Raw genomic sequence first — 25,161 nt, forward strand, 5'->3', positions numbered from 1 at the left:
GTTTAAAATAGTGTGGTGTTGTGGGGGCATGGGTTGGGGTAAGGGTCATTACTTACAGGGTGCTACTCTTCTGCCCCACCCCCATCTGTATGGGATCCCCCATCTTCCAGGGAGAGACCACGGCTGTGCTGCATTTTCAAGTTCCTGATGAAGTCACGTGCTTGCGACTGCTGCAATGCATGCCGGGAGATGTAGTCCTGCAAGTACAAAGGTGTACTTGCGTCCATGGACTACATTTCCCAGCATGCATTGTGGCAGTCACGAGCGCACAATTTTGCCAGTGTAATGCGAGTTGCGTTATGGGTGGAAATACCCATAAATCTGCTGTGTGCTGTTTGCACATGGCAGTTTTAATGGGATTTTGTGAATGAACCCCAATATGTGGTACTTTTTCCTCACAGCTACTCTACACTGTGTCTGAGTATGTGCTGCTGCTTCTGAGCAGGACACAGCACAAGTAGAAACTAATTGTTTCTTTATGGAAATATAATTATAGTATACAGAAATTTCGAATTACTCTACTGCTCTTACATCAACCAATAAGCACTTTATTTGGGAATATCCTGAGACTGGATATTGTCTCCCATTGCCCTAATTTTTTTTGTGACATGGACTCCACAAGATGTTGGAAAATCATTTTTTGAGTTTCTGGTCAATGCCTACTAAATATATATAAAAGTATTCTTTAAACAGAAGACATTTGCAATTATTCAGCTTTGTGTGGTGTGAGAAAGATGGAACTCCCATGATGCATTAGTAGTAGCAGTACGGCATGATGCATCATTGAGGGAATATACATAACATATCATTCCTTTATGTCTCTGGAAAGCCAAACATACATCCAGATCTGCTGGTTTACAGTGTTTCTATAGCCTCTAAAGGCTCGTACACACGTCTGACTGAATCCAAGGACGGGTCCGTCTGCACCTCCCGCTGGGCGGGTTTTCAGCAGACAGAACAGCGTGTGTACAGTCTGTCGGCGGACTGATACGGCTGTCCTGAACGATCCGCCGCGGATCGTTCAGAAACAGCCTTATCAGTCCGCCGACAGACTGTACACACGCTGTTCTGTCTGCTGAAAACCTGCCCAGCGGGAGGTGCAGACGGACCCATCGTTGGATGCAGTCAGACGTGTGTACAAGCCTTTAATCTTACGCAGCCGCACTAATCCACTTACAGCTACACAGGCAGTAAACAATGGCTGCGGGGCTTGTCATTTAATCGTTGTCCATTCAAATGAATGGATAGCTGTTGGTACGACCGTACGATCGGTTACTGTTGTTTGTTCAAATGCCACACTTGATTCTATCATTTCCCGCTGTCTCATTTTGTCCCGGATGCCACCTGCAGAGCTTCGTGTCCCCCAGCAGGGGTCAAAATACGATGCATTTGCTGAACACTGCTGAAAGTTAACAATTTTTTTTGGTTGCCAGCAGAAAAGCATTTAACTGAGAAGGCCTGATGTGGGCTGCTGGTTCAAACACATACGTATTGTTTCATCTATGTTCAGTTGGGAGCAGGATGAGCCGAATTACTCACCATGCTCCCACTGAGACTCTGGGCCCACGTTAAAATCTATTTCCCCTCCAAAGTCTAGAACCCAGAGGGACACATAATTTAGGGACCGGCTATTTCTGGAACTCAAATTACAGTGATTTCTTTAGAAGTCCCGCTGTACTGCTATAGCTGAAATTAACATTACGGTCTATGGCGGCACCCAAATCAGGCACTGCGGGGAATGGATCAGGTGACAAGATGACCTGATTTGGTTCAGACACTCGTCTAAACCAATACGTCTGATCACGTCAAGGTCTGCAACAGAAAGAAAGGCATTTTTATCTTCTTTACACACACCAAATTTAAAACCTAGGGAAAGTGTCAAGGGGTGCTAAAATTTTACTTCCTGTCATGTCCAGGAAGATGGAGATTCATTTTCCTCACCAAACACTCTACTGTTGCCATGGCACATAGCTGCGCAACAAGACTGAAACTCGATTTCACTGATAATTTTAGCAGCAGAGGAAATTAATTTTGAATTGTGTCTGCAAAAACCAATACATGAGTAAAAGAAAAATAGAAATAAAATTAGAAAGCAGTAATAATACTTTTTAAAAGAATGTGATGTAATAAACATAAGCATTTATACTTATCTTTGGACTTCCTCCAGCCCCCTTTGGGCTGTGTGCGATTCTCTCGGGCTGCTCCATTCCACCATAGTTGGGGGCAGAGCAACTGATCGACTGTCACGGGCAGGGGGGGGAGGGGGGGTTATGGGATTTTGGGGCCCAGCCAGGGGAGTCATACACTTGACTAGAGCTGCAAGTGCTGAAGGGGATGCCTGCTGGTATAATGTAGATTCTGATTTTCCTGGTTGCTCGAGTGATACATTAGACCAATTTTTTCCCCTTTTACTACCCCTAAAGACCAGGCCATTTTTTTTGTAAAATGGGCCACTGCAGCTTTAAGGCCAAGCTGCAGGGCAGACTAGTGATTCCCCTCCCCTCCCCCCCCTTTTCTCCCCACCCAAGCTTTCTGTTGGTGGGGTCTGATTTTTACAAATATTTATTGTATTTTTTTTATTTTTATAAATTTACGTACTTTTTTTTTTTTCTCCCTCTGCCTCCCTCCCAACCCCCACCAGCCAATCATAGCTTCAACCTATAAGAGCCGATCACTCTCTTGTGCCCCAGAGGGACAGCTGTGTCACACGGCTGTCCCCAGTACAGCGCTGCTGCAGATCGCAGCGCTGCACTAAGTAAAAAGACATCGGTTTTGCCGTGTAACAGACTCCGAGCGGCGATTGCCACTGGGAGACTGCGCGCGATCTCCTGCAAACTGAAGCCCCAGGACTTTATGCTGATCGGTGTTAGGCGGTCCTGGGGCTGCCGCCATGACCACGCCCATCGGCGTGACGCTGTCGGCAAGCAGTTAAATCAGACGGATCAGCAATCGGCCATGCTTGTTGCGGCACCAATTTTCATCTGATTCGATACAATTATTGAATCTGATTGTCGATCGGGCCACAAAATGGTTACCTTAAGTTTTGCTGATGTCACACAACATAAACACTGTTAAGTTTTACAGTTTTACATTTTCTTTATCATTGCTGGCATACATCTCATTCATTTCGGGTAGGTCTACTCTGCTTGTAAAGACTGATGTAAACAGACCTTGAGTTGGATCGTGAACTGGAAACTGGCTGTTCCCTCCTTTGTTTAGTGCATTGAAGAGATCCTGGTGAAAATGTTTGTTTATCATCATCTGAAATTCTGGAACAGACAAAGCTGTCCCTCCTGCCTTCAGCTCTGCTTCTATTTCACTGTGCTGCAAACAGAAGAAAATAAATCATCCACTGCCAAACATTTGTGCACGCTTATAATCTTATGACATATTCTGAATAGAGAATTGTATTATTATTTTACAGATCAAACTGATCCAAAATAAATGTTTCAGTTTTGAGCAGGAACTGATCTTCCTAGATGAATACTGCATCACAATGGAAATGCGTGTGTTACCTAGGTAATGCAAATCACGCTACGCCAGCAGCATAAGTGATGGTGTGTGCCCTTGGTAATTTTACCATCATTTAGGACTCTTTCACCCTAGCTAATGGGTGCACACGTTATAGATTGCGGCATGATGTTGGGAAATTGCGGTTCGATGCAGATCAGCAATGCTAGTTCTAATTCACCCGACAGGAAAACTATTGTGCAGGACGACTAAAAGTTCCCAGATGTGTTACAATGTGACACTCTACAACACTTTGTTTAATGTGAAAGGTAACATGACAGTAAATAGACTTTCACGTTTCCTTTCTAACCGCATCCTAGGTGCATTCCGTCAAATGGACGGAACAGCTCCTTGTTTGAAAGAGCCCTTAGTGTGTATGCCCCAATGTGTTTGTTTGTCATGTGTGTTTTAATGATACCTTGTGCCAGATCACTAAGGTCTCTTTTCCACAAGCAGCTGAAGGTGGTGAATTCACTGCCTGTCAGCTGCTCCCATGCACCATTCGGCATTGCTAGCGCTTGGTATGATCGGTGAACAGGCAGCCCCATCATGGAGTCGCATCTGGGTTTAGCACTTGCTATCCTTAGATGCGACATGAGACCTTTTTTTTGTCAACTGGTAATGTGCCATGTGTCAAAGGTAACATGTTCAGTTTTACTTAACGCTTCCATCCGGCTGCATGTAATTGCAGCTAAATGGTGCTTGTGGCCCGTAGCCAGGTGGCTGAACTCCTCAACAAACGAGCAGTTCAGCCACCTGTGGAAAAGAGATCTTAAGCACCAAATGATCATCTTGGCCAAAGATTTTTTTTAGCATTTGCATGAGGCTTAAGTTTTTGCAAGTCTTCCTGTTTTGGCCTTTTTGATTGATTTACAGTGCAGTAAAACCTTTGATTGCAAGTAACTAGGTTTAAGATTTGCAAGACAAGCAAACATTTTTATCAAATTATACTATAAGCAAGCAATGTCTTGATATACAAGCAAAGAACATATACGCGTGTCACGTGATCACAACTGAGCCGATGGTTCTTTTATCTTTGACCCTGCAGCGTTCTACTTAATTTTACTTAATATGAGCGTTGGGACTGTACAACATCGCATTTCTTTGAAATCCTTCAGGCCGGGAACACACTTGACTGTTTTCATGCGCGTTTTCTGCACAGAAAAACTGAGAACACATGTTAATCAATGAGCTAGTTCACACTTAATATGTTGTTCGCACGCAGAAAAAAAACCTGACATTCTGCATGATGACTCTGCACATTTTGTCAGTTTTCTCTATCAATTACATCAGCTGCTGTGAAAAAAGTGCGCGTTTTCCTGCATAGAGACACACTTGGTGTGCTGAATACGCAGAAAAACACGCGCAGAAAACTGAAAGACAAGTATGTTCCCTGCCTAAAAGTAGGTAAAAGCAAGTGTCATTGGATAAGCTCCTTGTTAAAACCACACACACAAAAAGGTACTGTATTTTTAACATTTTTACATTATTCAGAACAATACTTTATATTAAATATTTTTCTATAAATGTTTTTGGATTGTGGAGCATCTGAGTTTCCATGAATCCTTATGGTGACATTTGCTTTGATATAAGAGTGCTTTGGATTACAAGCGTGTTTCTGGAACTAATTTTCTTGCAATTATGCTTCCACTGGATTCCTGTTTTCCATTTACCTTCACCCCTGGCCTGTGCGCAGCAGTGCCACAGCCTCATGAATTGTTGTTCTTGGTTATGTCAGTTTCCGCATTTCACTCCTGCCATCTACCCCTTATCAGCTCCTCCAAGTGAATGAACCTAAAAGCTAGTATCTTCCTGCAATACACTATCTCCACCATCAAAGGCTTTGGGGAATTCAAAGTGGCTTGGACTGTGTGCCTCAGATTAGCCACAAAACAAAAATACTAAACACAAAAATAGACTAATTAAGCTTAAATCCAAAGGTGCTATAATGGGCTGGATTAGATGAGATGCTAAAGTGGTATGGTCCAGTCAAATAGCAAAATATTAACCCTCTGCATTGTGAAGTTCAAACACAAAAGGATTTTGACAGACAGCACTGTTCTATGAAATAAACAGACAAGAAAGTGACAGCGCTCAAGGATGCACCTGAGATATAAGCCTACAAAGGCAATGCAGAGCCCCTCTGGAACTAAATACATGCCTTGAATACAAAACAGATGCAAATTATGTGCCAATTCTAATCTAAAATTATTGAAAGTGGATGTGAAGCAGTGAATGCAGCTAGCCACAAGTATACTTACATACAATTTGCACAGTGGGAAACATGGCAGCGCTTTCAAACATAACTTATACCTGAATGATTTATCTGCATGGATGTGCAGAGCTCCACTAACTGGACTATATTACACACCTAGCACTCCCTACAGGCAAAGAAGGGTGTTAGCTTCAGTGATAATGTGTACACAAATTATTACCTAATAGACTTCCCCACGGCGGTGACGTATCCCCTCGTACGTGTTTTATGAAATAGTGAGTCATTTAATGCTTACTAGTTAACATTAACAGGGTGTTCTCCTTTTAACTGGTACCCATACTAACCCCTTTACATACAAAGCATTACAACAAATCTCAGGTTAGCCTCATATCTTCCACTAATAGCACAGTGCATCATTCGTTATTTGTAAAACTTTGTTACTTTGTCAGGTACAGACATATTGTAAAATATTCAAATATGACCAAACTCAAAAAGAAGCCTATGACGAGTGACAAAGACCATTATTGGTAATAATTACAGTATATTATAAGCTTTATAAATTAGGTAGTATTGTATGCCTGGAAACATTGAAATATGTTGTGTCTGTAACTTGCTCTTTGATTTGTGTGTGTGTGTGTGATTTAATAGCAACCACAAACTCTTAAAGTGAAGCGGTGCAATCATCAGGTTGTACTTACTGAGCTGCATCCAGAGAGACGTCCTTGAAGCAACAGCAGAAATGATAGCCCGACGGCTGGTAGACAATTATAGCTTGGTTCATCAAATCCAAGGATATACTGGTCCCACACAAACAGCAATGTACTCATGTTCAGGTAACCTGCAACAAGACAAGCACAGAGTGACGCTTTCTCCCTGGTACACATAATGCCCACATACAATTCACTGTTTCTCCTAAGTTTTCCCCTAGGTGATATTTTCACATCTTGTCAATAAAATGCCTTTTAAGCTACCAGCAAGCAAGAAAATCCTCAAAATAATGTTGATAGTACTTTTTCAAAATTGAAAAAAGGAATTGAAAAAAGTAATTGGGGAGCGCAAGAAAATTGCAAAGTATCTGCCACCCTTAATAGGAGAGCCACTTCCCAAACACCACTACCAGACAATAGAAAAAATTATGGAAAACGTCTACTAATAGATATCAAAAATGTTTATTAAAGAATCAAAAATAGCAGTCACATAAAACCCTCCTTATCCCCCCCTAAAATACAAGGCCGTGTATGCTAACAGTCAGCTGATGCTAAACCATACATGCCAGTATAGAATTGCGCTCAATTTTGTCCTGACAAACTAAATGTACATTCCACAGTAGTTGTCATGCAAGTTGGCTTAGATGTATGTATACTTGAAGACATCCACCAGAATGCTATACCAAGCAACTTCTGTGGTTAAGTGGTCTGCCGTACGGCGAAACTAAACCAATAACAACACTGTCCACTTGATGACAATGCACAGTCTATGGGGATTACGGGGTGCGCACCACTATTACTCTGGCATCAGTCTTGCTTCACCTGCACCATAGTGCCTTTTAGGATCAGACAGCCAAGTTACGCACAGTTCCAAAGTGCGAGCACAGTTTCATCAGCAGGTTATGCACACCACAGCCTTGCACGGCTTAATAGTGACTACACTTGCCCAAGCGGGCTCTCACCACCGCTGGGCTCAGCTGGTAACTTGTACTCCACCGTAACATCCACAAGCCGGATAGCTTGCATGAAGTATCTCCCCACAGAAATCACGCTGTAGCAATCAGCTCCCCCGTGCAGCGCAGCAAAGTCAGCGTGATGATGTCAGTGACCAGCTGGCCGTGTCATGTGACATGTTTCGTCCGGCCCTGATAGTACCTTTTCACCTACTTTTTGGTAATTTTTAAATTGCAAAATCCTTAAAAGTTACTTTAAAGAGAAGACTCAGGAGGATAGCATTTACTGGCTAACTTCGAAGAAAAGCAGTAAGCTTTCGGCTATGAAGTCTTCGTCAGACTTGATTCCTGTATGGTGAGTTACTGACATAATTTACGAATAGCTAACATGGTACAATCCTCCACTACTACTACTATGCTTAAAGAGAAGATGAAAAAGTACCGTATCTCTTGGGCGATAACTTAGGAGAAAAAGTGTATTACATATGGGCCATTGAGTGTCGGGTCTCAAGTGTTCTCTTACATGGTATTCCCAGCACTGTGTAGAGCAAACACCCTTTATTATAACCCATCTCATTCATAGGAAATAGGATTTCTATAATGCAACCAGACCTAAATCCAACAACCAGGTGCTGTGTGAGAAACCCCTCTTAACCTGCCGACACCAATTTCTGTTGTTATTATTTCTTATGATTACCAATTAAATGAGTCAGAGTTATCCATCTTTAAACTCTACTGGATAGGGGATTGAGGTATGGTTAAGACTCAGGATAAGAAGACCAAAAGCCATTGCACTATATCAAGCACTGGCACATCCTAAAGTACAAACAGATGAGATAAAAACACATACCATATATACTCGAGTATAAGTCGACCTTGTGTATAAGTCGACTCCAATATTCAACCCTCTTAAGCTGAAATTTTTTATTGACTCAAGTATAAGTCTACCCAGCAAAGTTAATGGCTGCACTTCGGGACCAGGAAGAATGAACACCTGCACTTGGGGACCAAGAGGGTTTAATGACTGTATTGCATAAAGTATTGCAGCCATTAACCCCTCCTGTCCCTTAAGAGCAGCCAATAACGCCTCCAGACCCCCAAGTGCTGCAATTATTCACTCCCTTTTATGCAGCCCGGTATTTCCTCCCTTGTTAATTGTTGTGGCCAAGACTTTCAGACCTGTATTTTGTTGGCATTTCCTTTCCTCAAAGTACCACTTACCACTGGGTAAATTGCTGCAAATGAGAATGTCACTAATAGTTCACACATTACTCAGTGTGCTCAGTGTTGCCTGTGACTCGTGTATAAGTCAACCACTATACTTTTATGAAGTGAATCAGACCTACATTTCTAGACTTATACTCGAGTATATACAGTACAAATTTTTGGGTGGAGTTTGACAAATGTTTGGATCTCTTATTGACTTTTCTTCAAATGTTCATGACCTCCTGATGTCTCTTAAAACCTTCTAACTTCTTAGTAAGGAATACAGTGAGGAAGAAATATATCTGCAAATATTGGGAGTGGACAACTGAAGTGAGAGGGATATGGATACTGCCATATGTATTTTCTTTTAAATGATGTAAGTTTCCTAGCTATCCTGTTGATCCTCTGTCTCTAATACTTGATGTTTCTGACTGAAGTCTAACAAGATTAGCTGCCTGATTGTTTCAGGTGTATGATTCAGACACTACTATAGCCAAAGAGATTAGCAGGATGCCAGGCAACTGGTATTATTTAAAAGTAAATAAAAATGTCAGCCTCCATATCCCTCTCAGTTTAGCTGTCCTTTAACTGTTAGCCTGTATTTCTAGATTTGTGCGTGGAGTTGGGCTACTAAAATATTACTGTAAAAAAATAAGTTTTCATGTTGCCTAAAACTAAAACTAATGTAGATAATTATATTTTACAGATGAATCAGTCGGGCAGCTCAGGTCAGTTGTCAGGGGTGCAGCTATAGCCAGACCATTGCTAGGGTCAAGTCACAGATTGGCTCCGATATTGTGAAGAAAAGTTGAGGCACCTTTGTAATTAACAGTGAAAGCAAGTTTTCCAAAAAGAGAAGTTTCTGGGACAAGCCCACTAGATGTGAAGAAAGTTGCCAATTTCTGCATTGCCTCTCCAACAAAGCTTAACCTGCTGAGCGGTCTGGACGAGCTCAGCTCGTCCAACACCGCCAGAGGCTGCCGCTCAGGCCCTGCTGGGCCGATTTTCGTAAAATAAAAAGCAGCACACGCAGCCGGCACTTTGCCAGCCGCGTGTGCTGCCTGATCGCCGCTGCTCTGCGGCGATCCGCCGCGAGCAGCGGCGAAAGAGGGTCCCCCCAGCCGCCTGAGCCCAGCGTAGCCGGAACAAAAAGTTCCGGCCAGCGCTAAGGGCTGGATCGGAGGCGGCTGACGTCAGGACGTCGGCTGACGTCGATGACGTCACTCCGCTCGTCGCTATGGCGACGATCTAAGCAAAACAAGGAAGGCCGCTCATTGCGGCCTTCCTTGTTTATTCTGGGCGCCGGAGGCGATCGGAAGAACGCCTCCGGAGCGCCCTCTAGTGGGCTTTCATGCAGCCAACTTTCAGTTGGCTGCATGAAATAGTTTTTTTTTTTATTTAAAAAAAACCCTCCCGCAGCCACCCTGGTGATTTAATCAGAACGCCAGGGTGGTTAAATGATGCCAGGAAGAGCTTGTTAACTTGTACCATCTTGTGAGGATTTCATAATTCACTTTTTGAACATTCATACCTACACAATCTGATCATAGTATTCAAAATCTGTTCACCATCACGGAGGTGGTAAAAGTTGCCAATAATTGGCCAGTCAAACTTGAAGGTGTGCACCAGGCTTTAGAGACAGTTCACACTGGCATAGAAATGGTCTGTTTAGCAGAACAAAACAGACCGGATCCAAACAGAACAAAATGGATGTGAGCGGTTCCTATGGAACATAAGTTTGAAGAATCTGTGAATTATTGGGATCAATGGATGCATTGCATTCACCAAACACTAACGGAACGTAGGGCCACAGATGAAAAACCTGATGTCCGTTTGAAGAATCAGTGTTTACACTTATCAGTTTTTGATCCGTACAGTATGAACCAGCTCTTAGGGGAAAGGTTTTTCCGATTCCTCAGGTGATAATTGTCTTCCTAGCATGGGAGGACTGGCCAGGGGGGAGATTTCCCCCCATGCTGCCTCTCATTTATTGATTTAGGGCTGGTACATTGCCTGGTGCATTCATATTTTTGTATAAGGTGAACCACTAGGCTGGCTGAGGGAAATAAACCCCCAATTACAGAGCAATTAGAGGGCGGGCAAGTTGGTGAATATACACAGCATGATGCAGAGCAGAGGCTTGCCTGCAAGGTCCATGGGAAAAAATCTGTTTGGTCTCTCACCATTGTTAAAATGACTGCATGTGCGCAGCTACATAAGGTATTGTGTAGGTTGAAAAGTTTTCGACAGTCCCTAGATTCCAGAAGGGCTGCTTGCAAACAGTCCCTAGACTCCAGATGGGCTGCTGGTATAGGAACGATGAACGCAATGGAAACCCCTGCCGTTGTAACTCAAAAGGTATTACAGCGGATCATTCAGAAACAGCCTTATCAGTCTGCAGACTGACTGTACACACGCTGTACTGTGGCTGGAACGCCCGCCCAGCGGGAGGGTCTGACGGACCCGTCGTTCCCTTTAGTACGGCGTGTGTACGAGCCTTTAAACATTTGGTAATAGTGAATTCCCCTTGATGCAACTGACCAAACCATCAGTAGACTAAAAACCATCTGTAGTAGACTAGTCTAAATTGCTTAGTGAATTGAGGCCAATGCAACAAGGCTCCCACAGTGTGATGTCAGTACCTCAGTGCTGTGAGGCGCTGACATCACACTGTGGGAGGGGTTTCACCACAAAATCAGCCATACAGAGCCCACTGATGATCTGTTTGAGAAAAGGAATAGATTTCTCATGGGAAAGGGGGTACCAGCTACTGATTTGGATGAAGTTAAATTCTTGGTTACGGTTTCTCTGTAAAACGCATATAATGAGAACTTAGCCATAGGAAAACATGGACATTATTTTGAAAATCAGTTTTCTTTCAGTTATAACTGAGAGGAACTGATTAAGTGTAAAACGGCCCATAGGAGTAGAGACAGATTATAATCATTTTCTGTGAGTACAGCCACATACAATATACGGTAAGTTATGCTACCACCTTTAGTAGATAAAGTGCTTGTTAAATGTATGTAAGATTTGCTGTGTTTTGTCCATTTTAAGTTGTGTTCTTTTGTTCCAGGGTGAGAACATTGGCTACTTGGTAATTCATGCTGTAATGCGATTTTATCATTTCTCAAAACGTTATTGGTGAATTTGTACCGACAAAGAAGACCTGGAAGACAGGCTGTAATATCCTCCGCATAGCCAGCATCAAGGCATCTTCAGGATCTTTAGCTGTGTCAGGAAAAACAAGACTATCAGTATAATCAGAGGAATGGTTCATCTGTCATTAATGATCGATGTCCAGAATGTGCCAAAACAAAAGACAGTAAAACAGACCAGTATCTGAAAGTGTAACAGTGGACTGTTTGAAAAGAAAGGGAGAAAAATACAGTGAAAGTATTTAGATTGTGATTGCTTTTTTTTTTTTCTTTTACATATTTTTGTCGTTAACTGTTACAGTATTGTATTAACTGCAAAAACGGAAAAAGTTCCGCACAAAATCTTGTGTTCAATCGAGTCCCAACTTTATTGATACAGGTAAAAAGCCATACAGTCATGGAGCTGACATGTGTCGGACTCACAGGTCCTTAATCATAGCACCATTGTATAAACTGTTATAAGTAGTTAAATCACTTCACGCCAACGGTTTACCCTAATGTACCAGAGCAATTTTCACCTGGCAGGCAGCGCTCCTACCTTTAATTTGCCAATAATTTACCAAAACGATCTATACCTTTTTTTATTGCCACCAATTAGGCTTTCTTTGGGTGGTAAATTATGCTAAGAATTATTTTATTCTAAATGCATTTTTTTTACAAGTGTTTTTATTTTGTTAACTATGTGAAAGGGAGTTCAGGGAGGGGGGGGGGGGGGTGGTTGGAGGTATTATAGTATTTTAATTCCATTTAATAAAGGTAAAATTAAGTGTGAAATGTGTTTTTTTTATTTATTTATTTTTGCATGTATTTTTTTTTTTGACCACTAGGGGCTCAATGCCCAAAGCTTTTATTGATCGCGCGGAAAGTTTAGCGGTGCGTGGTGCACGCGAAACGTCGCACCAGGTGCGATCAAACACGTTGCACCGGGTGCGCCTAAACCGTCACACCATGTGCGCCCGAAACGGCGCATCGTGTGACTTTCGGGCGCATCCGGTGCAATGTTTTGGGTGCACCCGGTGCGACAGTTTGATCTCACCCGGTGCAACGTTTCGCGCACACACCGCACAGCAAAACTTTGCGCGTCCTAAAGGGCTTTAGGTGTGCTAAGGGGCTTTTAGGCGTGCTAACTAAGTTAGCACCCTTTTGTAAATCAAGCTCTAAATGTCCTCACACTCTAACTTTCTGTGAGACAGAGAGGGTGTTGAAGCCATGATCTTTGCTTACAGGCACTCTGATTGGTTCAGGGAAGGCTTCTTCCCTTTCCCCAATCACAGCCCAGTGGTAAGCACGGCGGGGGGGAGGGGCGTGATCGTGAATGGTAGCAACGGTGGTACGTTGGCACGTTAACAGGGACCAACAGGACTTTTAAAAACAGCTAGTGGGCAGGCAGTGGTTAAAACACTTTAACACTTCCGGTCCTCAATGATTGAAATCTACTTGTTTTAATCCCCTTACCTCTTCGAGGGCGTAGACTTCAATCATCCCGCCACAACCACTGATCGCGATGCTCTCTCCCCACCACAGATCATTCACCCTGCTGTCTATATGACGGCAGAGCTGTGTGAGACGGTTCGGAGCTGATTTAATTGGCTCCTGACCCTGTCATCACTGTAAACCAATCACATTGGCTTACATTGATTGGCAGCGTCAGGAGTCAATGAAAGAGGCTTCTGACCTGCTCACACAGCTCTGCCGTCATAGTGACGGCAGAGAGAGGTGCCTGGGGGGATGGTGGTGGAGCGGCGTGAGCAGCGGGTATGTGCGGCGATTTGTCAGGAGTAGATATTCTTTGGTACCGGCAGTCTTTGGTCCTTAAGGGGCTGGAGAATGCTGGTATGGAAGTGGTTAAAAGCATATTGAAAACAACCAAAAAACATAGTTTATACTTTATGTCCAAATCCAGAGTTGTCCGAAAGTAAATCATTTACCCACAATTCACCATGTTTAACACAGGGCTCAGCTTACAAACTAATGCGGCTTACAAACAATCTCCTGGAATGGAACCTTTCCATCATCAGGCGCCTGTAGGCACATGCTTTATTGAAAATCTGGCCCTAGGTGCAGTTGTTTAATCACACTGCTGAATCGTTAACCCAGCTTTAATGGCTATGTGTGCAAATAAACACACAGACATGTGATAATCTGACCTCTCAATGCACTACTGTTATAGCAATGTTCTACAGTACCCACCTTCTGCTGTGTACATATTCCGCAATGTACGGGCTATATTTGGGTCTATCTTTTCCAATGACAATGCGATGGACTGGAATACATCATCATCACTGGCTGCATGCTGTGGGTTAGGCGAAATAAAGGTTAAATACGTACACAATGTAAATTGTCCAAATTACATATTTCTTCAGGAAAAAAAATGTTATCACAGAGGTGATGTATGCACTCCTGGAATAGCCAGTTATTCATCAGACGCTCCTGAGATCTAGCTGAGATCCCAACTGGTTGGGTCAGTGGAGGTATTTTGAACATTTATTAGACCTTTGCGAGGATAGTCTTGGATATTCCTAAACAACTGAGCAAGTAATGTGCATGCGTTTCAAAATAGATTGCATTCGAGGCCGGATTTATACTTTTTCAGCCCTTAGGGCAAGTTTGTTGGGGCTCCCCTTCCATATGGAACATTGCCCCTCCCATTCCACTTGTAGTACCCTATTCAATCTTCAACATCCATGTACTGCAGCCCCTTTCTTTCATGTACAGCTCCTGTGGGTATCATCTTCCCTTTTTTTATGTGTTGCTCCTCATTTGCAGCCTTTTCTTTTATTCGTAGCAGCCCCTATTGCACGTCCAGGTGGCTTTTTGGGCTGCAACTGCCCAAGGTCCAGGCCATTGAGGCCTTTCCAAAAAATCCGTCCCTGATTGCACTGCTAATGTAGACTTTTGGGGGAACTCTAGTCTTTGCTAACCTCATGATGCTAATGGGAAGTATATTTTCCCACCGTTTAGCATTACCCACAACTAGATTAAAGTTCCCTTTTCTGTTGTGTATTTGAATGTAAATGCTGGAATGGTCAGTGTTCTTGAGTTAATAGTCATTGATTTAGTGCAAGAAGATTTTGTGCTGGATGATGACATGTTGTACTGTACAGATAAGGGCAGCAGCTCTGGCTTTTTGGCCTTCAGGAATGGGTGGTGATGCAGTAACATACAGCCTGATTCATGCATGTGGGCAGGAATCACAAAAATAATTTGCTTCAAAATGTGGGCCCCATACCGGTCAAACTTACTGGACCCCCTCACTGCCCTCTGCCCTTCCCAAACAAAAATGGTGTTTCCCCGTAAAAGAAACATGATATCAGTTCTATATAAATACATAATAATTATATGAATATAAATATGATAAGACAACCTTTTGTGGACCGCCGATCGTAAAGCCTACACTGCACTTGTGGCTGCTTAACTCGGATGCAGCGTAGGATTTACACCACTGGCTTTTTGTGCTCCCGACGCGATCGCACACACCTGAGAGGGGAGATTAAGCTGTCATATGACAGCTGACATCTCCTCTCACTGATCAGGAGCCATAGCGATTGGCTCCTGATCATGTGATCACTGTGTTCGCCGGCCGATCGTAGTGATCACTATAAGACTGGGAGGAAGAGGACATGTACTCACCTTCCTGACATCCCTCCAGCGTTCAGTGCTCTCCTCCGCTCTGCCCGGCATCCCTTGCTCTGAATGTAATGTTGGGTCCCTACTTAATGATGTCATCAAGCCAGGACCCAGAACTTAGCGGCAGTGCGAGCAGGAATGCTAGGCAGAGTGGAGGGGGCTAGAGCTTCTCATCGCTGGAACTTGGGAGGTGAGTAATGGCTGCTAGCTATGAGGGAGACACCTATTTATACGGAGGACACCCATACCTAGCTATCTATACTGGGGATAAAGCTGGCTGGTTATCTAAATGTCTCCCCCCCCCCCCCCCCAATGCATAAAATGCTCTGGTCTTTAAGGGGGGTGGAGGTGCCGGTCCCCAGAAGGTTAAACTTATGAGAAAAATATGTCCGCAAATGCGGACTCTGGCAACCATTTTCTTGTCCCATAGCAATTTCTACGGGACTACAGTACATGCGAGCAGAGGGGAAGGCAGAGGGGTGGCGGTATGTGGCACATCAAGTTGGAAGGGGGGCTTGCTCTTTGTCCCTCCTCCTTCTTCCCTTCCAACAACTCAATTACAGAAGGGGGCGCCGGGAGTGAAAAAAAAAGCTGTGTAAATGTAGGGATGTCTGCCAGGCCTCAGACTCACTCGGGCCCCACACACAAGACCCCCCTGTGATGCCCTATCGGCAGCCCTGATTGGGTACTTATCCGTTAGCCGGGCGCATCCGGCAGGTGGCGCTGTTGTATCGAATTTCAATGCGCTGGGTTGTATCTAATTCCATTCATACTTAGTTAATGTAGTACTGTGTGAATGGAAGCGCTGCAGGTGGCGCTAATTACATTGATACGTTGATAACAATACAGTGTTAATGGCAAGGAATACATTGTATTTGAAGTGGCCGGCACTGGCACTTAATGGAATTCAAATGAAGGCGGCGGCAATGTAACAGATGAAGCTGCCGCCTTCGTCTGTTCTTCTTCTCCCCCTTTGCCCTCTCTCAACTATACAACCCTGCCAGCTGGGGGGGGGGGGCACACCTGTCCCCCCCACAGTCGTTCGTCGCAAGGAAACAAGCAGGATTCCCTGCCGCGACGAACGACTCTGGGGGGAGACGCATGTCCCCGCAGGCTGCCAGCATTGTAGAAGCGAGAGGAGGGCAAAGGGGGAGAAGAAGAAGAAGAACAGACGAAGGCGGCGGCTTCATCTGTTACATTGCCGCCGCCTTCATTTGAATTCCATGTAAAAGTGCCAGCCACTTCAAATACAATTTATTCCTTGCCATTAACACTGTATTGTTATCAACGTATCAATGTAATTAGCGCCACCTGCGGCGCTTCCATTCACACAGTACTACGTTGAAGTATGAATGGAATTAGATACAACCCAGCGCATCGAAATTCGCTACAACAGCGCCACCTGCCGGATGCGCCCGGCTAACGGATAAGTACCCCTGATTGTACTAATACAGCTATTCCCAGTTACAGCGTCAGTATCTGCACTTTGCTTTTCCTCAAAATACCCTTATGTCATAAAGTCATTCTGGTGCTTTATTTTACTCTTTTTAAAATGTAGAATCTGAATGAAAGCCTGTTAAGGCAATAGCATTGCTGATGCCCTGTTCCATCTTCAAATGAGCCAGTATTGATTACTGCTCCCTGGAACTTGGGTGGAATGACATAAGATCTGGGACTAGTTTCTGCATGCATTATAAATGTAGTGGCTCAGTCTAGATCATGGGCCACTTATGTGGAGACTGTGGGTTTCCCTTGTGAGTTGCATGGCTTTAGGGGTGTTTGTTGTTTTAGCAGGAAGATTTTTTTGTGCTGTTACCACTTTATTGTGCTTGTTACAAGCACACATCCCTAAAACGTTGGCAGGGATCCCCCCCCCCCTCCCCAGGTTATATAAGTGTACCCCTTGTAATAACTAATTACTAACAATCATTTCTTGCTGAAACAGGTTTTAAAAGGTAACTGGGAAGTAATATTAAACCTGATGGCAGGCGGCCAATTCTTTACTTACGCTGGGGAAACTATGGGAAAAGCTGAAACTTTTTATGAGTCCAACTTCCAGATCTGGGAAATTATTTTAGGTTGTGGATTGTATGGAAAATAATTAAAATTGCTTGGGAGATTTTATTGTTGGCTGTCATATCACTGGAGATATTGGGGTTGAGTCACAAAACCCTGGTGAAATTGCTCTGCGCAGACAGTGCATGGCAATTTTACCAATAGCTATGCTATTTGCTTAATGTGCGTTATATGACCAGTGCACTCATTGGGCCTGATTCACTATTCGGTGCTAACCTAGTTAGCACGCCTTAAGGCTTTGGGGTGTTAACTAGGATGCTAAGTAGTTAGCACGCACCAAGCAGAAAGTCCCGAAAAAACTTTGTGTGCGTAAAGGCCGGTGCGTAAAGGCGCGGTAATTAGGGCTCACGCGCAAAGTCCCACGTGCAAAACTTTGCGCGCGCAAAGGCCAGAAACGTTGCAACGGGTGAGACGAAAACAGCGCACCCTATGCGCCCTAAACATCGCATGGGTGCCCTAATTACCGCGCGCACAGAGGTTTTAGGTGTGATAAAGGGTTTTTCACAAGCGTGCTAACAGTTAGCATCGCTTTGTGAATCAAGCCCCTTGTGTATAGAATGCGAGTTGCACTACGTGCATTACGCTGATGGTTTTGAGAATCAGCTTCATTTACTGCTCCTGTGACCTCCTTGGAACTTTGTGTTGCTATATAAAAACTGTAAGTCTCATGGACAGGAACTGAAGAACATCAATAAGGCCTAGTGCACACCAGAGCGTTTCTGCTGCGGTTTGCGATCCGCTTGCGGGTGCGGATCCGCTAGGGTAATGTATTTCAATGGGCTGGTGCACACCAGAGCGGGAGGCGTTTTGCAGAAACGCATACTCCCGGGCTGCTGCAGATTTTGGATTGCGGATGCGTTTCTGCCTCAATGTTAAGTATAGGAAAAAGGCAAACCGCTCTGAAAAACGGCACTTCAGAGCGGTTTGCCAGGCGTTTTTGTTACAGAAGCTGTTCAGTAACAGCTTTACTGTAACAATATATGTAATCTACTACACCAAAACCGCTACACAAAACCGCAAAACGCTAGCTGAAACGCTGCAGAAAAATAAGAAAAAGCGTTTCAAAATCTGCTAGCATTTTGCGGATCTGCTAGCGGGTTTTGGTGTGCACCAGGCCTAAGAAATAATCAGGTATTGTAACTCTGCCCCTCTCTACTCTGTAGGTTTTTTATGCCTGGGATGTGCGGACAGGTTTCTGCCCATTTGACTGATGCTAGCCTGAGTCAAAATGTATTGAAATGGCCGCAGTGGGGTAATTGGGTATTTGGGCGCTGGGTAAGTTGAGGCAACGCCCATAATAAATGGGGCTATAAGGGGAAATTTGGGCTCCTAAATCACGCATTAAAATAGTGGGTGCCAGGACTGCATACTGAGGCTATAAATAGACAGTACTCGGTTAGGGTTAGGCACCAGTAGGGGGTTGGTTAGCATTAGGCATCAGCAGTAGGGGTCGGTTAGGGTTAGGTATTGGTAGAGGGAAGGGCTCATGGGAGAAAATGGTAAGGTTTAGCGATAGTAAAATATTGGCAAACTTTACCAATATTTCACTATCGGAATTAGCACTTCCCACTGATAATTTTACCAATATTCTACTAGCGGTATGTGGTATGCAAAAGTTTAGGCAACCTTGTTAATCAACATGATTTTCCTGTATAAATCGTTGGTTGTTGTGATAAAAAAATGTCAGTTAAATGTATCATATAGGACAAGACTTTTCAACCTGTGGTACGCATACTACCGGTGGTACTTTGCTGTTGGCCAGGTGGTACACACCAGGATTGCCTGCCACTTTATTGCCCACATGCCACTTGTCCTGGTCCTGTCCTGCCTCCACAAAATTTGGCTCCTCCTCCCTCGCTCCTTGCTGTGCTGCTCTGCAGCATACTTCAGACTTCAGTTCAGTGGAGAAAAGACAAGCCAGGCAAATGGAGCACAGTAATGGTGCAGATACAGAAAGGGACCTCACTGCTCACTTCCTGTATTTGAAGTATACACGTTGTCACCATGCACCGTTTGCCTGACTGTCACTTCTCTGCGGCTGGCTTACCGATGGTCTTAGGTGTGAACTATTCCGCAGGGCAGAACAGCAAGGAGTGAGCAAGGGGGGAGCCGAAGTTTGTGGTGAGTCACTGCCTAGCTCTCAGCTCTCTGATGGTGGGACTAGGCTACCTATAATTATGCAAGGGGGGGGGAGGGCGAGCACTGTAATAACAGTGCAGGAGATTTGGGCGCAGCCGGCGCCATCATAGGCCAAAATAGGAATTACGGCTATAGCAGCGCACAGTCAGTAACTTGGGCGCCATCAGACGACAGTGCTGAAGTTGCTTTTAAAACACTGCAATTCGGTTTCCAGCAATTGCCGTATACCAGCTGTATCCTGCGCCCAATCTCCCGGCGGGCAGTTCATATGTATGCGGGGGAGGGGAAAGAGACGAACTTGCAAGGTTACCTATATTGGCAATCTAATTGTAGTCGTTTTCCTCACCAATGCCTCCTACTTTTGCCCTCTCATTTGCCCTCTTCTTTTCTTAAAGTGTACCTGTAAAAAAAAGTGCCCCGAGGGGTACTTACCTCAGGAAGGGGGAGGCCTTTGTATCCTAAAGAGGTTTCCCCCTTCCTCCACAGTAGAAGGGATCCAGCTCTGGGAGCCCCAAAGTTCTCCTTGTCTGTGTGTGCGCATGCGCAGTAGTATTTGTTTTCCTTGACTGCAGTGCTTTAGTTTAGGTCTTCTTTAAAGAGGTTCTGTGGGATTCTAAAAATCAATCAAACAAGCTGACACTTATCTGGGGCTTCTATCGGCCCCCTGCAGCTGTAATGTCCCGTGCCGTCCTCCTACGATGCTCCATTTCCCGCCGCCGGTCCCGGTTTAATATTCGTCTAAAGAGACGAATAATGTTATCTCCTGCTCGCGTCATCGGGAGCTTACTGCACAGCAGCAGTGTAATAACTCGTGTGATTATACTGGGACCGGCGGCGGGGAACGGAGCATCAGAAGAGGACGGCATGGGACATTACTGCTGCAGGGGGCCGATATAAGCCCCAGGTAAGTGTCAGCTTGTTTGATTCTTAGGCTGCAAAAGAACTCCTTTTAAGTAAGAAGAATACGGTGGCTGCTATATTAATTTCCTTTTAATCTATACGAGTTGACTGGCAGCCCTGCTGATCTATGTCTCTGCAGAAGTGTCTGAATCACAGCAGAAACAAGCATGCAGCTAACCTTGTCAGATCTGACAATAATGTTAGAAACACCTGATCTGCATGTGCTTGTTCAGGAGCTGTGGCTAAAAGTATTATGCTGGGCATACACGGCGAGGTGTGCTGTTATCAATTGAGCCGCTGATGGCTCGATTGATAATATCCGACAGGTCCGATGACCTGCCGGATAGATTCCCCGCTCGATCCCCGCGGGCGGACAATAGCATGGAATCGAGCGGCTGATAAGGGATGCCCACGGGGACGAGCGGGGATCAATCCGCGCGCACGCCCGGACGAGCGGGGATGCGCTGGCATCGAGCCAGCAGCTCGATCCAGCGCATAATTGCATCCGTGTATGCCCAGCATTAGAGGCAGAGGATCAGCATGATAGCCAGGTAACTGGCATTGCTTAAAAGGAAATAAATACGGCAGCCTCAATATGCCTCTCACTTAATTTCTCCTTCAACTACTCACTTTTTTCACTGTAGTGGTCCTTTAAACAGTTGAAATTTGACAGTTGGAAAATGACAGTTTAAATAAGACAGTTAGAAAAGGGCAGTTGAAATTTGGCAGTTGAAAAATGGCAGTTAGAAAATTACAGTTGGAAAATGGCAGTTGAAAAATGACAGTTGGCAAATGGCAGTTGAAAAATGACAGTTGGAAAATGGCAGTTAGAAAATGGCAGTTGGAGAATGACAGTTGGAAAATGGCAGTTGAAAAATGACAGTTGGAAAATGGCAGTTAAAATTTGGCAGTTGGAAAATGGCAGTTGGAAAATGACAGTTTGAAAATGGCAGTTGGAAAATGGTAGTTAAAAGTTGAACTGTCATTTTTCAACTGCCATTTTCCAACTGCCATTTTCCAACTGTCATTTTCCAACTGCCATTTTTCAACTGCCATTTTCCAACTGCCATTTTCTAACTGCCATTTTCTAACTGCCATTTTCCAACTGCCATTTTCTAACTGTCATTTTCCAACTGTCAAATTTAAACTGTCATTTTCCAACTGCCATTTTCTAACTATCATTTTCAACTGTTTTTTAACTGCCATTTTCCAACTGTCAAATTTTAACTGCCATTTTCCAACTGTCATTTCCAACTGCCATTTTCTAACTGCCATTTTCCAACTGTCAAATTTTAACTGCCATTTCCCAACTGTCATTTTTCAACTGCCATTTTCCAACTGTCATTTTCCAACTGCCATTTTCCAATTGTCAAATTTTAACTGCCATTTTCCAACTGTCATTTTTCAACTGCCATTTTCCAACTGTCATTTTTCAACTGCCATTTTCTAACTGTAATTTTTCAACTGTCAAATTTTAACTATCATTTTCCAACTGTCATTTTTTCAACTGCCATTTTCCAACTGTCAAATTTGAACTGCCATTTTCCAACAGTCATTTTTTCAACTGTTGTTTTTTAACTGCCATTTTTCGACTATCCTTTTCCAATTGTTTCCTTCTTCCTTTCCTATTTTATTTATTTCGCAAACACAAGCCTTGAGATCCTCAATGTTGAATGTTGATTTGCCCCCTCATTGTGTGTTTTGGGGGCTAGATCTGCATCACAATTTGCACAATTTAAAACTGGCTATCTCTAACAGTGACAGGTGTCAGATATGGTGGCTGGATAGTGTACTGGTTAAAGAGAATCTTAAGCGAGAATAAATCTCGCTGATTCTCTTATATATAGCAGGGGCATGTTTGCCCCAGCTAAAACGCCGCTATACCGCCTCTGAACGGGGTTCCCTTACCCCCCAAATCCCCTCCGTGCAGCGCAGGGATCACTTCCTGGTGAGGCAGGGCTAACGGCTATAGCCCTGCCTCTCAGCGCGTCTGTCAGCGCTGATTGCCGCCTCTCCCCGCCCCTCTCAGTCGGCCTTCAGGGAGAGGCGGAGATCCGCCGCTGATAGACGCACTGAGAGGCAGGGCTGCGGCCATTAGCCCTGCCTCCAGCAGCAGCAAAATCTACGACCAAGTTGGTCGTGGATTTTGCAGGGGGGGGGGGATTTGGGGGGTAAGGGACCCCCGTTTAGCGGCGGTATAGCGGCGTTTTAGCTGGGGCAAACATGCCCCTGCTATATATAAGAGAATCAGCGAGATTTATTCTCGCTTCAGATTCTCTTTAAGGGCTCTGCCTCTAAAGTAGGAGACCTGGGTTCAAATCTCAGCTCTTCCTATTTCAGTAAGCCAGCACCTATTCAGTAAGGAGTTCTTTGGGCAAGACTCCCTAACACTGCTAATGCCTACTGAGTGCGCTCCAGTGGCTGCCTCGCAAGCGCTTTGAGTCCGACAGGAGAAAAGCGCTATACAAAAAAAGGAATTATATGGATAACTGTAGAGAGGGAGTGGAGGAAAAAGCCTATGTTGGCTTTTTACCTTCCTATCTTGCTCCCAGTCTAATGACCCATTTATTGTCTTCAACTTTCATAGTGGTTCTCTTTCCTGGCTAGCAGCACTTTTAGCCACCTTTGAAACTTGTTTGGTACTTCTGTTCCTCTACGATGGTGACCCTCTTTTTCTTGGGCTACTGTATATAATGTATTTATTTATTGTGCATTATGGTGATTTATTTCTGCGGAGTTGTTTCTCAGATTAACTTGCACTGTTTTTTTCTTGATAAAGAGGTACTTTGTTTCTTTGGAATTTTGGATTATCTTAATTACAGAATGAATTACAGATCTGTCTGTACCAATTTTTGGAGTGCCAACCATTTACTTGTCTTTACAAAAATGTATGGCACGTGTGTTGCTCTGCATGGCAGTATTAATTGAAATGAGACAGCAGTGTGTTGGCACAGAGATGCATGCAGCAGTTTATTGTCAGAACACAGCACAGCACATGATAGTCTGTAACACATTACTGAAATAAGCTCAGCAATACAGCTGTACATCCTGACCTTCACGGTTGTTATCAAATTACCATTTTAAAGGACCACTATAGTGAAAAAGTAAGCAGTTAAAGTCTTTCAGAACCAACATGTTTTGGACTAGTGGAGTTCCTCATTGGGGATACAAAGGGTTTTCTTTGTTTTTTAAAATAATTTCCTAAATGGCAGTTGCTAAGTCTAACTGCCATAATAGGACCAGCCAGCGTCCCTACTCGCACACTATTTTGGCAGTCAGACTTAACAATGGCCGTTCAGCAAATGCTTTTGAAAGCAAAGGGAAACCCTGAGACTCCATCATGAGGAGATGGACTAGTCCAAAACCTGTTGGTTATGTCAGTTTTTGAAGCGGACCTAAAGCTTCCTCTCTGCTCTAAGGAGATAAGCAAAAGCATCATAACTTTAAAGAAAAACATTTCTTTGTTACAACTTACAGGAATCTTAAAAAAACCCTGCAGTGTTTACTTTCTGGTGTCCTAGGAACACAAAAGGGTTAACCTCCTGTGTTAACATATTAGCCCAAACTATGGCATAGAGTGGCACACCTGACAACCCTAATTTACACTTGCTGTTTACTTGTTGATAAGGCCTTATTAGACAGGCTAATCTGTTGGCGAGGTGGTGCACACCAGATTTGCCTGCCATTTTTTTTGTCCACCAGCCACTTGTCCTGGTCCTGTCCTGCCTCCACAAAGTTTGGCTCCCCCTCCCTCGCTCCTTGCTGTGCTTCTCTGCAGCACACTTCAGACCTCAGATTAGTGTGGAGGAGACAGCCAGGCCAACGGTGCACAGTGACGGCGCAGATACAGAAAGTGACATCACTGCTTGTTTGAAGTATACATGCCGTCACTGTGCACCGCTTGCCTGGCTGTCTCTTCTCTGCCGCTGGCTTACCAATAATCTGAGGTGTGAACTATTCCGCAGGACAGCACAGCAAGGACTGAGCAAGGGGGGTGCCGAACTTTGTGGTGAGTCACTGCCTAGCTCTCAGGTGGTGGGGCCAGGCTATCTATAATTAAGTGTTTGGGGGGAAGGGGGGGGGGGGGGGGACTTGTATGGCTACTTATATTGGCAATCTACCTTTAGATTGCCAATACTGACAATATGTAGGCTTGCAATCTAATTGTATTTTTTCCCCACCAATGCCTCCTACTTTTCCCCTCCCAAATGCCTTTTTTCTTAGAGTGTAAATTGTAAGAAAAAAGTGCCTCAGTGTTACTTACCTCAGGGAAGGGGAGGCCTTTGTATCCTAAAGAGGTTTCCCCCTTCCTCCACAGTAGATGGGATCCAGTGCTGGGAGCCCCATAGTTCTCCTCATCGGTGTGCGCATGCACAGTAGCTGCTCTCCGTTCAGGCTCCAGCAGAAACAGCCAAGCCCGATTGCATCCAATCTACTGTGCAGGCACTGGTGGTACTTGAAAGTTTTCAGGCAATAAAAGTGGTACAATTAGTGGAAAGGTTGAAAAGCCCTGATATAGGAGACACACACAGTGACATTTGAGAAGTGAAATGAAGTTTATTGGATTTACAGAAAGTGTGCAATAATTGTTTAAACAAAATTAGGCAGGTGCATAAATTTGGGCACCACAAAAAAATTAAATCAATATTTAGTAGATACTCCTTGCAGAA

At 44.2% G+C, this 25,161-nt stretch overlaps 1 protein-coding gene across 1 annotated transcript in view; it reads right to left on the reverse strand.

The window, feature by feature from the left end:
* The window catches only part of LOC137545244 (uncharacterized), a 69,170-nt gene that overhangs the window by 25,127 nt on the left and 18,882 nt on the right, over window positions 1-25,161 (reverse strand). The window contains exons 7-10 of the mRNA XM_068266364.1: window positions 13,940-14,042; window positions 11,748-11,822; window positions 6,424-6,563; window positions 3,171-3,324 (exon numbers count right to left, since the gene is read on the reverse strand). Coding sequence (XP_068122465.1) covers window positions 3,171-3,324; window positions 6,424-6,563; window positions 11,748-11,822; window positions 13,940-14,042 — 472 coding nt within the window. The remainder of the gene's footprint in view (window positions 1-3,170; window positions 3,325-6,423; window positions 6,564-11,747; window positions 11,823-13,939; window positions 14,043-25,161) is intronic.

The sequence above is a fragment of the Hyperolius riggenbachi genome, chromosome 2 (genome assembly GCF_040937935.1).
Source record: "Hyperolius riggenbachi isolate aHypRig1 chromosome 2, aHypRig1.pri, whole genome shotgun sequence".
In the NCBI taxonomy this organism is placed as follows: Eukaryota; Metazoa; Chordata; class Amphibia; order Anura; family Hyperoliidae; genus Hyperolius; species Hyperolius riggenbachi.